Source organism: Glandiceps talaboti, chromosome 20, assembly GCF_964340395.1.
Source record: "Glandiceps talaboti chromosome 20, keGlaTala1.1, whole genome shotgun sequence".
Classification (NCBI taxonomy): Eukaryota; Metazoa; Hemichordata; class Enteropneusta; family Spengelidae; genus Glandiceps; species Glandiceps talaboti.
The window spans coordinates 8986774-8998369 of NC_135568.1; the positions used below are offsets into that span (position 1 = coordinate 8986774).

The following is an 11596-nucleotide window of genomic DNA, read 5'->3' on the forward strand; positions in this document are numbered from 1 at the left end:
ATGGGGATTGAACCACATTTAATGCCCTGAGCAGTGGGATTGACGTAGTATCAGATAACGCTGGTGTATAATCGGAATACGGCCGTCGGGAACTAGACTAATATGTATCTTAACAAACTTGAAATATTCATGTATCAAAAATGTTCACCCATTTACTGTGAACGTAGTCACTTACCAAGATGTGATACGTTTGGATTTATAAAGTCAAACATTTTATATGTTACCATTGTAATAACATAAGTGTACAGCTTTACAACAGTGTTCATAACATGTGTCTTGTATTGATGTTAATAGTAGAGAAAGCAAAGATATTAACAGGTCACAGTGTTTGAGATATACTTTCTATTGTATGTTTCATGTTGTCTTCCTTTTAATGTACAAATTATGCACAAATAAATGAAAGATAAATATGAATAATTTATGTTTGGTTATTGTTGGGTGATGTTCATGTGTACGTGACAACAATTTAAATATCTGATTACACTGTATATCAGTTTATGTAATGCATGCTCACCAACATTTTTGTGAACTAACCTTTTACTTACCCCTTATTCTCTCTCTGCTCTTCTCTTCTTCATTCTATCATTCTCTTAAGATATCTCACTCACCCCCCCCCCTTCTCTCTCTCTCTCTCTCTCTCTCTCTCTCTCTCTCTCTCTCTCTCTCTCTCTCTCTCTCTCTCTCTCTCTCTCTCTCTCTCTCTCTCTCTCTCTCTCTCTCTCTCTCTCTCTCTCTCTCTCTCTCTCTCTCTCTCTCTCTCTCTCTCTCTCTCTCTCTCTCTCTCTCTCTCTCTCTCTCTCTCCCTTAACTAACAACTCACTCATAAATCATGAAATTAACAAATATCAGCCTTCCAACAACGAAGAGTGAATTTGAGTTATGTTGAAATAAAAACCCTTATTGGGTGACTTTTAGAAGGGTGATAATAGAAAGTCTTCTGCTGTCGTGTACATTACAGCTGATTATGCAAGGAAAATCCAATGAAAGCATGGATGGATGGATGGATGTATGTATGTATGTATGTATGTATGTATGTATGTATGTATGTATGTATTTACGTATGTATTGATGTACGTAATTGTATGTATGTATGTATGTATGTATGTATGTATGTATGTATGTATGTATGTATGTATTTATGTATGTATTGATGTACGTAATTGTATGTATGTATGTATGTATGTATATGTGTGTGTATGTGTGTATGTATGTATGTATGTATGTATGTATGTATGTATGTATGTATTGATGTACGTAATTGTATGTATGTATGTATGTATGTATGTATGTTTGTATGTATGTATGTATGTATGTATGTATGTATGTATGTATGTATGTATGTATGTATGTATATGTGTGTGTGTATGTGTGTATGTATGTATGTATGTATGTATGTATGTATGTATGTATGTATGTATGTATGTATGTACGTACCATATGTATGTATGTATGTATGAATGTATGTATGTACCGGTATGTATGTATGTATGATGTATGTATGTATGTATGTATGTATGTATGTATGTATGTATGTATGTATGTATGTATACTGTACCCATACCAATGTGGAAACTGGGTCATACATCCTGGTATCTGGTATAATACTAAGATAGACACAAACTAAAAGTGTTGTTGTTCAATGTGGTGTAGATTACAGAAATGTGTGATAGCAGTGCCTTTGTTGTGTGGATATAATCACCCTGTAATCAAGATAGTGTTACATTGGTAGTCCCCAAAGTGAACACTGCAAGATATGGAAATCATCAGAAAGGGGTGGCTAATGTGAGTAAAATCTTAACATCCATTCAATAGCTAATATCAACATATCACAACAATAGATTTAGTTTGTGTCTATCTTTAATAGTTAGCATGGTGTCCACTGTCATGTTACACTAACATAGGACACACAGAATACACGTACCATGGCAACGTATACAATAGATGTTAAAGTATAAAGACTGAAATAACAGGACAAGTTTTACAGTACAATGTAGAGTGTATCTGCTTGCATTGAAGGTATTCATTCACTGGCAGAAGAAAACAACAACAATAAAAGAAAAGTATCCAGTGTCAGTAAACAAATAAACAGAAAGTATTGTGTCAAAATTAGGGCAAGTTTAACAGTGACTTCTATTACCATATTATACAATACATGGTGTATGTTTACTAGCACAGATACAATGACAGAAAAAGTTGTTTGATGAACACAAAAGTGGAATAGTATAAAGTTTTGTGCATACCACAAACTATTAGTATAGTATAAGCCATTAGCAGTGATTGTTTATTCTCCCAACTACCCACGCTTGATGAAGATCTGTCATTACGTATGATGGTTGATTCGAAAAATTCATACTGTGTGATAACGTGGTTATGTGTGCACACAGTGGTTGCACACTCATTTTGCATATTATTTACATATAGGTATGCAATAATGTTTTCAGTGTTGCACTGCAGTGCATATACCACTAGTATGTGTACACATTTGTATTTGCTTTACACTGTTTTCTGTCACAGTATTGCCACATTCATTACTAGTATTACAAAAATAAATGCCATGTTTGTATTGTATATGTTTGTGTTCACTTTTAGAGTAGAAGAAAAGGTGTTTGCTATACTACAAACTATTACAGTAGAAGACAGTATTGCCCTATATACACCTATATCAAAATAAAAGTCATGTTCACTTGCAGCAGGGAAAGATAGTAAAAAAGTTTGTTGGCATGGAACAATTACAATTAGTTGGGAGATATAGATTATATCCAACTTTGACTAGCAAGTTTAGTTGGCAGATACACATCTGTCAGAAAACTTCGTGATATCCCAGACAAAGCCTCTATTTCTGCCTTGTTGTTCATAGACAACATAGTTTGCATCTGTTGAAAAAGCAGAAACAATCAGCCTCTTTAGTAAATCATATTGAGAGAGAGAGAGAGAGAGAGAGAGAGAGAGTGAGAGAGAGAGAGAGAGAGAGAGAGAGAGAGAGAGAGAGAGAGAGAGAGAGAGAGAGAGAGAGAGAGAGAGAGAGAGTTTATGTGTGTGTGTTTAAGGGGTAGAGGTGGCATTGTCGTCTTTGTCATTCTGTCTTTCACGTATGAAAACCACAACTGCACATTTATACCTTGCATGATATCTTTAGTTTGTTTGACTATACTATGACATCTTACCTCTTTCATCCAGAGTGGTTGTGATGTATAGGATGGTCTCTTCATAATCTCCCTAGCTTTGTCTAGATCAGCTGTAGTTAGTGGTATCAAACTCTCCTGAGATACATGGAACTTAATAATATCTGATGGTAATACACCTAACCATCGGATGCCAGGTACTGCTAATTCCTCTGTATCGAAGGATAAACCCTTGCATACCCAAGAACAAAGTAATATTGACATCAAGTTTAGATATAAAAAGCGACATAAAAATACAAACACTGAATTTGTGTTATTTCTTTTATTTTCAAAACTAATCATTTGACAATTGTATGTCTTTTCTCAATTATTACATACCTTTACCAGGAAAGATTGTATGGTTTGAGTGACCAGTAATTCTGTTCCAACTTTTTATTTCTGGACCATTTTTTGACCCAGTTTTTCTAGATCAGAAGTTGTACGGGTCATCTAGTCTATATTGTCTAATTTTATGTTGTAATGTAAAGCAACTTGTCAAAGAAAATTGTGCACCAGTGCACTCATGAAAGATAAGCATGAGTAAATTAAGTTGTATTTCAAGACTGACAGTGACCATACACAACTGGCAAAACTCTTCTTGACCTTGCCAATAGGGGTGATTTTGCAATTATTTACGCAATATTGTACTTGCTAAAGGAGTCATGAAGCACACTGACACACACACAGCATATTCAGGCGAGTTGCAAGAGTGTTTCAGATTACCTCTGACAGTAGTCAACTCTGTTTCAAGACAGTATGTGTTCACATTTACACAGACCTGAAACTATCCTGAGTAGTATTTTTTGCCATCGTATTGGTATTTATGACTACACACTGGTCTAAACTATGAAATGGAATCTATATACTTACCCTTGATCCATATTTGTAGACCGACAGTATTGCCATACCTATCAATAACAGAAAATTGACATTCTTGTCACATTTTCTGCTGTTGTTGACTATCGTCTTGAATTTTTCCAATCCCACGCTTGCTCAATGTAAGATGTGCTACCTGTGTCATTCTGCCCTCATCAGCCTTCTGAGAGGGACTGTATCCCAATGCTTGAGGGTGCATCCAATATGACATATTTTACAGACTACTTTGTCAGTAGTTAGATAAAGCTACACACCGTCATATTGCCACTTTCAACAAATTGCCTATCCCCCACCCCCATAAATGAAGGCAGTAGAATATGATTGCCTATATTGTGAAGAGAATGATTTACAATCAGTGTGACTTTGACATGCCACTGATGCATAGTAACTTCTTGTTACTCATCAAAATTTGGTAATCCATATTATTATGGATGACTCACACAAAAAAACCTAATGACCACAACAAAACATTTTCATCATCGTTAGAGGGTACATTTTTCAGTATCTATGTCACACATGGAATATATGCTTTGTGTTCATAGTATCATATGTTTAAATGAATATAATTTTTCATATTACAAGATTGATGTATTCTGTTTTAGCTATTTGTACATACCATGTGGGTCAGCATCTACTAACACAAAGATAGGAATCTTCAAACAGTTCCACAACTTTCTAACCATTCTTCGTGTACTGACATCAGGAAAACCTCGTCCCTACAAACATATTAATATGACAAAACCGCATGATGGACAAGTTCCAGTGTGGCATGCACAGAGTATTTGCACAAGTGCTGGTATTGTTGTCTGTGGCTGTACTTTCACAAGCATAGCAAGTGAAAGTGCAGCAGAAAATGCTGCAAGCACAAGTGCAAATACCCCAGAGTAGTACCCACACTGGAACTCACCTGGAATAGGGTTCTGTTATTATTACATTATGTTTATCCATATTACAGCAAATTTCTGTAAAAATGATACTGTGCAATCATGCACATTGTCCTCATTTGCATATCACTTTTGAAAATTGTTAAAATACCAATAATTAGACACTGTGCATGTTAATCAGTGGTTGATCTTACCTGTTAACAACAGGTTGAAACTGTGACTGCCACTAAGGGTGATGATTTTTGGGTGTGGCCCAAAAATCAATTCAATGTTTCAGTTGCAGTTAGTGCAGCTTCAAGGTTTTTTTTATTGTCTGGTACCTATCATTGTCCATATACCATAACACAGTACACAGAAATGAGATGATAAAGACATTAATACTGTACTATTTATTTTCTGGGTTCTAAATTACAACTGTTATAAGAGAAGACAAATATTAGCCTAGGAAATACGTGAATCCATTGAAATTTATAGAACATCAGCCCGTCCCTCAACTGTGACTGTGGATACCATCTCCCACCTATTTACAATAGTCTGCTGTCATGTGATTTCATTAGGAGGTCACCTGACCAAACGACATAACATCATTACACTGATGACGTCTGAGTGATTCTGACAAAAGCTATGTGGTTGTTTCAAAAACTAGATTCCAATATAAAGGCAACATAACTATTACTACTATAAGAAAATGGAGTCCAGTATCGATTTCTATTCTACAAGTGTTACAATATTACATCAACTAAATGTTCTTATACTTACAGTTAACACTATACATGGTGGAAGTTTCTGAAAAATCTTCTCATCTAGTAATTTCTGAAATATAGCATCTTTTTCAACAATAAGTACCATTGTGGCTGTAGAACGGATATCTTATCATGTAGTTAAGTTTAACATACACATTAATTATCAATTTTGAATAATATGAAGACAATTATAAACACAGTACATAACTCTTTTTTCACAAATTTATACTATAGCATTTTGAATAGTTTGATAACAATCACAATATATATGGCATCATGCATCGTAAGCATGAAATAGTACTTAAAAATCCTTCTAAGGCCTGGCATTGTAAATTTTAAGGATACTTGATACTGTGTTCATGTTGGCTGGAATAGCAATTCCCTAGAAAATAAGAACTGGTTATAGATGACATGCAGAATGCTTCAATTTCATGGAATTTATTGTCAGAACACAGAACACAGAAACCCTCTTTCTATGTGTGTGTGTGTGTGTGTATGTGTGTGTGTGTGTGTGTGTGTGTGTGTGTGTGTGTGTGTGTGTGTGTGTGTGTGTGTGTGTGCGTGTGCGTGCGCGCGCATGCGTGTGTGCGTGCGTGTGTTTACATTAACTCTGGCTATCTTCATACATTTATACAATAAGACAGGAAGAGTTTAGTAATCCAAGCAGTATACGGAGGAATTCTACTTACAGGACTGAAAATATCAGTTAATATGTACATAGAGAAATAGTCAAGTTGGAACTGCCAATTTGCTAATTAGGCCATAAGCATATAATTATGCTATTGTATCAGTATGAAAAGTCTCAGAAAACAATTTTCCAAAAAGTTATTAATATATCTACATGATTCTTGAATCCCCTATTTTTGTCATCAGTATTTCATCTATGTCTGCATGTGTGATTTTTTCAATGTTATGATTGATGATCGAGTTTCCATGTAAATTCCATACATAACAAGTGTTCACAAAAATCAATGCACATGCTTCTCGTTATCCACATTGGCACTTGAACACCATGTTTTGCTATAGGCAACTACCTAATGATTACTTATATAGCATAATTGGGGCAGAGATATTTTCAAGTGTTTCCAAAGACCCAATTGACCCCAATTTTTTCTCCAAAACATGAATACTAAAAAACATGGCGTTGTAATCGTGGTTTGAAGGATAATAGCCAGCATGGGGGATATTCACAAGTGTCACTTATAGTTAAGTATATAGCTAAAACTCTGTGTTAGTTTCTAGCCTAAATGAAAGTATTTTGATTTTTGAGATATTGAATTTTAATTCACAGGACCAGGAGGTAAAATTAAGATGATATACATTGAAAATTCATTTAAAAGTGTCTGTTTACTGTCAGCTTATATTACTTAAATCTTCAAGAAAGTTTCAGTATTTGTATTTTTACTGAACCTTTCATGATATGCAGGACATGACACAATATTACGAAAGACATATGGTGAGGTCATTATATATGCTCATTTGCCCATTATACATTTATTATCACCTATTTGCAGATGTTTGAAGGTGTTTTTAGAAAGCTGAAGGTTTCTGAAGGTAACATGCACGTTTCTTACAATTTGAAATAGATTTCGACCCCTCTAAGAAACGTTTTTCCTGAATACAAGTGACAAAATGAGACAGCTGTATGCTACTAATATAGATGAAGTATACTATTAAATACTACATACAACACTGAAGAACACTATATTGCAATGTAATTGCATATCTTGGCAATTTGAAAGCACATACCCTGGCAATATTGCTAGGATTATCACAAATTTGGTGCTCGGTAAAGAATTCACGAACTTGTGCACACACTACTTTTTCATAATTGTAATAAATGGTATGACCTCAGACAAGTAAAAAAAACCTTACTTGTCTGTGGTATGACATATTGACAAAAATGTTGTTGAAAATAGAATATTTAAAACAACAAAATTTTAGAGTAAGAAGTAAACTCGAGGTTGGAAATTTATCAGACGTTTCTTACCGTTTGTGTATTTGTACAGTCTACTGTTTTATCTTCTGCTTCTTTGAAGTACAGATCACCTGCTATCAGTCCTTTACTTGTGGCAAGCTGAGAGTAATGTATGACACAAGTAGTTTAAAGGCATAGATAAATTATGAATGGAATAACCTACATATTCAACAGGAAAATCAAAATAAGCAAGTGGTAAGCTGAAGATCTGAAATGTGTCTCTAATTTTACAGAACAGTCTTATCCAATAACTTACCACATGTAGACACTCTCTTGGGACTTTTATCATACACGAGATATTGTCAATTATTTCATCCAAGCTAGACTGAGAACCAAATAACTGGGTATCCTGATAGTATATATCTCTGTCAAATGAATAAATCAATTGATTAATCAGCCATCCAGTCAGGTAATCAATCAATCAGTTAAAAGTCAGTTAATAAATCAATAAATCAACCTAACAATCCATCCATCTATCCATGCATCCGTCCATCAGACATTCAATCAGTCAGTCAATCGATCGATCGATCGATCGATTGATCGATTGATCGATCAATCAATCAGTTGATTAATCAATAAATTTTGCAGAAATAAAAAGGTAAATAAGGAAAATTAGTTACTCTTGTGTTAGATTACAATACATAGTTTAAATATGAACTTTAATAGAAAGGTAATTAACATTAAATATATAATATTGAAAACAGTCAAGTACATGTTATGGCCAAACACAATCACGATCATGGTCAAAACTTTAATTTTTTAGGCACAAAAATTCTAATGATAGCCAAATTTTTTTGTTGTGAGTCAAAATGATAAAAACTACGATTTCTTGTGAGTCACCACATCATAAGATATTAAGGTAGGGGAATACCAAATTTTGGTGCATTACTAGAAATTGTGTGCATCAGTGGCATGTCAAATTGGCTTATAGGGCACACAGTATTAACATGATGCAATAAATAGCCTCAGAATTGAAAGCTGTAATCATAGAATATTGTGGAATGGTAGAACATAAAGTCATAATTCAATAGATACAACTGACCTCTTAGTTGAAAAGGTATTAGACTGTACTAATTTGTAACACATAGCCATGACTTGCAGTGTCATTCCTGTATTTGACACAACAAATATGAATTATAGTGTCAGAAAATTGTGAATATTCAATGATTAAAATCATAATTCTAACAAATATGAATTATGACTAACACATACACAGCTGTTAGATAGCATACAGCTAATATAGTATGGCTAGCAGTAACATTCTCATACATCACACTACAAATCAAATGAATACTACCAAATGCATATTATAAAATAGATGTCTTATTCATGTATTACTATTAGTACCACTTACAACCAACCACTTAACCCAATAATGATATTAATACATATTCCTCTCTATGACATGATAAATTGACTTGTCAGTGTCATTCCACTCTAGCACTTCAAATATCTCATTATTCGTACAAAGATCATACAGATTTAAATAAAATGACATGACATGAAGGTTGAATGGTTAAAATGAAAATGTGGCTATATTTTGTTGATTTTTTTCAAATATTCAAATTAAGTCATTGGCATCACCACTGATCCACAAAAAATTGGTGTACCCCTAATATCACACCACTGTTTTCATCTATATACTTTGAGTCTGACTTCTGATAACATTAATGTTTATTTTCCTACTCAGCACTGATACCCCCTCCCCCCTCCCCCACGCACCATTATCAATTTTGGCATGGTATATTTATTTATGTTGAACTTAAATACAACTTTTATACAAGGCATTGACAGTCACGGTGTATGTTTTGCCTTACCAAACAAAATATAGACTTACCAAACTTGTTGATGGAATGCAATGAATCAAATCTCACTTCAGTGGCATGTGTATTAGGAATCATTTGAAACCCGCTATGATCAGAGAATCTAAAAAAAAGAAAAAAAAAGAACTTAAATTTAGTTTAAGACAGGGAAATCTTTACACAGAGAGAGATACCGACTCATATATACTCATGGGCATACACACACTGATATTTTTGTCAGTTCTTTATAGTGTTCCAGTTCGTTATCAACATGTGAGTTTTGTAATACATTACCTGATATTTTGCCATGAGGTTCTACTGTTGTATGCAATACTGGGAGCTTCATTCATTGACAAAGAAGTTAATACATGCTCAATCACAATTTCCATTCTCCGTCGGACATCTTCCCTAAAGAGAAAAGTTTTCAAAATTATCCTATTGCCACTATTTCATGTTACCTCATATTATTGATATGCAATTCATGATTAAATACATTACAGTGATAGGACAGGAGTCATATGTATGCCAGATATAATCATATGCTCGGACTGAAGATGTGAGGTTACTGACAAAGTTGTACTTTCTCATAGGAAAACTTATGGGAAAGTGATTGTTCTATGGGTTAATAGCATTATTACAGACAAGGAATAGATTATCTGACTATAGTAGCTACTAAATTTATTTTTAAAGGCCCCTTCAGATTAGAATTAAAATCTAGGTGTGAAAAACGTTAAAAGTTGGTCCACAACAAAGAAATGATACCATGTAATCCTTATTAGATAACACTCATGTGGTTTTCTATTGCTCCATTCTATTGTCATGTACTGTCATAAATTTTTATTTTTATATTTTCATTTGTAAAGTGTAGTTTATCTGTTGACAGAGCCCGACTGAAGACCATCAATGCATCATGCTTTGTGTTTTTAGGCAACCAATAGCACAATACATTTTTTTCATTTAATTGTCGGAAAAGTACACAAAAAACATTATTCATAATCATATCAGTGACAATTTTTTCGGGAATAAGCCCAAATTATAGACACCAAAATACATACGGTACAAAAACTACTTAAAGTCAGAATGAATAAAACACACGTCAACAGTTTCAACCACACGACAAAATAAAACGTAGTCAACATTGATATCGCAGTGTATCATCGATTTTTGTGACAGAATATGCCACTTATGAAATATTGTTTTCATTTTCACATGAATTTGTAAGTGATTTTGTGTAGGTAATGTATCCAACCTCACCTTTTGATACGGTGTAGTTTAACGGTATCTTGCACTTCCGTTTGTCGTTTTGTGGTGTGCAGTCGATCTTCTTGTATCACTTGTTGACGTAATCCATCCAGAGAGTCGGCGATTACTTGTAGAATTGGACTACTAATCTGGTCATTATCATAAAATCGCAGTAAATCTCCTTCGGCCATATTTTGGAAAATAAGACCAAAAAAGTACATACATATTAAAAATAAATATTATTGAAGTGCTTCAGTCTCCATACGTCTACTTCCGGACTTGACTGGCCAGCCGTGCAGTCTGTCTTTTGACGAGCCAACATGTAGATAGAACTTACTTCGTCTGAAGAAACAAACTTTTAGCAAATTTCTGTATGTTTCTGATGGTCCTTAGTAAACTTTGTAGAAAAATGGATGTGGCGCGAAGAATTGTTCTGGTTGAAAAAGAAATTTGTTGAATGACCGTGGGCTTGAAAATGTGGCCTAGTCAATGTCGTCTGCTGGCATCGAATTGACCCTCTAGCCTACCTGTAAAAGATTAAACCCTTTAACTTTATGCTGTTTACACGTACGTACCTACGACTGCCACGACACAGACAAGAATAGTCTGTGGTACTGCGTAAGGGCAAACAACGTAAGATAACAAACTAGTGTAAATTCTTTTACTTTGGGGTGTTTTTTTTCTTTGAAGCATTTTAGTTCTCATCGTACAACAACGGGTAATAATTAATGGGCCTGTTTTGCACTCCTAAATACAAAGTCAAATTGACAAACGGAAGAATTTTCTCTATGATAGTAAATGCATGACACTATAGGTGATAATAAACGAGCTATTTTTCCTCACTACATACTGGCTTTGTCTTCATAGCACTACATCCTACGACACATATTTGAAATTGATTTGCTATCGG

The 11596-nt window shown here is 34.2% G+C and overlaps 1 protein-coding gene across 1 annotated transcript; it reads right to left on the reverse strand.

Annotated features, from left to right (window-relative positions):
- Nucleotides 1–2753: 2753 nt before the first annotated feature.
- On the reverse strand, nt 2754–10877 carry LOC144451050 (meiotic recombination protein SPO11-like). Its single transcript, XM_078141809.1, has 12 exons — nt 10699–10877; nt 9739–9852; nt 9480–9568; nt 8685–8751; nt 7899–8007; nt 7655–7741; nt 6010–6046; nt 5681–5790; nt 4654–4753; nt 4032–4069; nt 3165–3353; nt 2754–2873 (listed from the first exon to the last, which is right to left on the reverse strand). The coding sequence occupies exons 1-12, from the start codon at nt 10875–10877 to the stop codon at nt 2754–2756; spliced, it is 1239 nt and encodes a 412-aa protein (XP_077997935.1).
- Nucleotides 10878–11596: the final 719 nt, after the last annotated feature.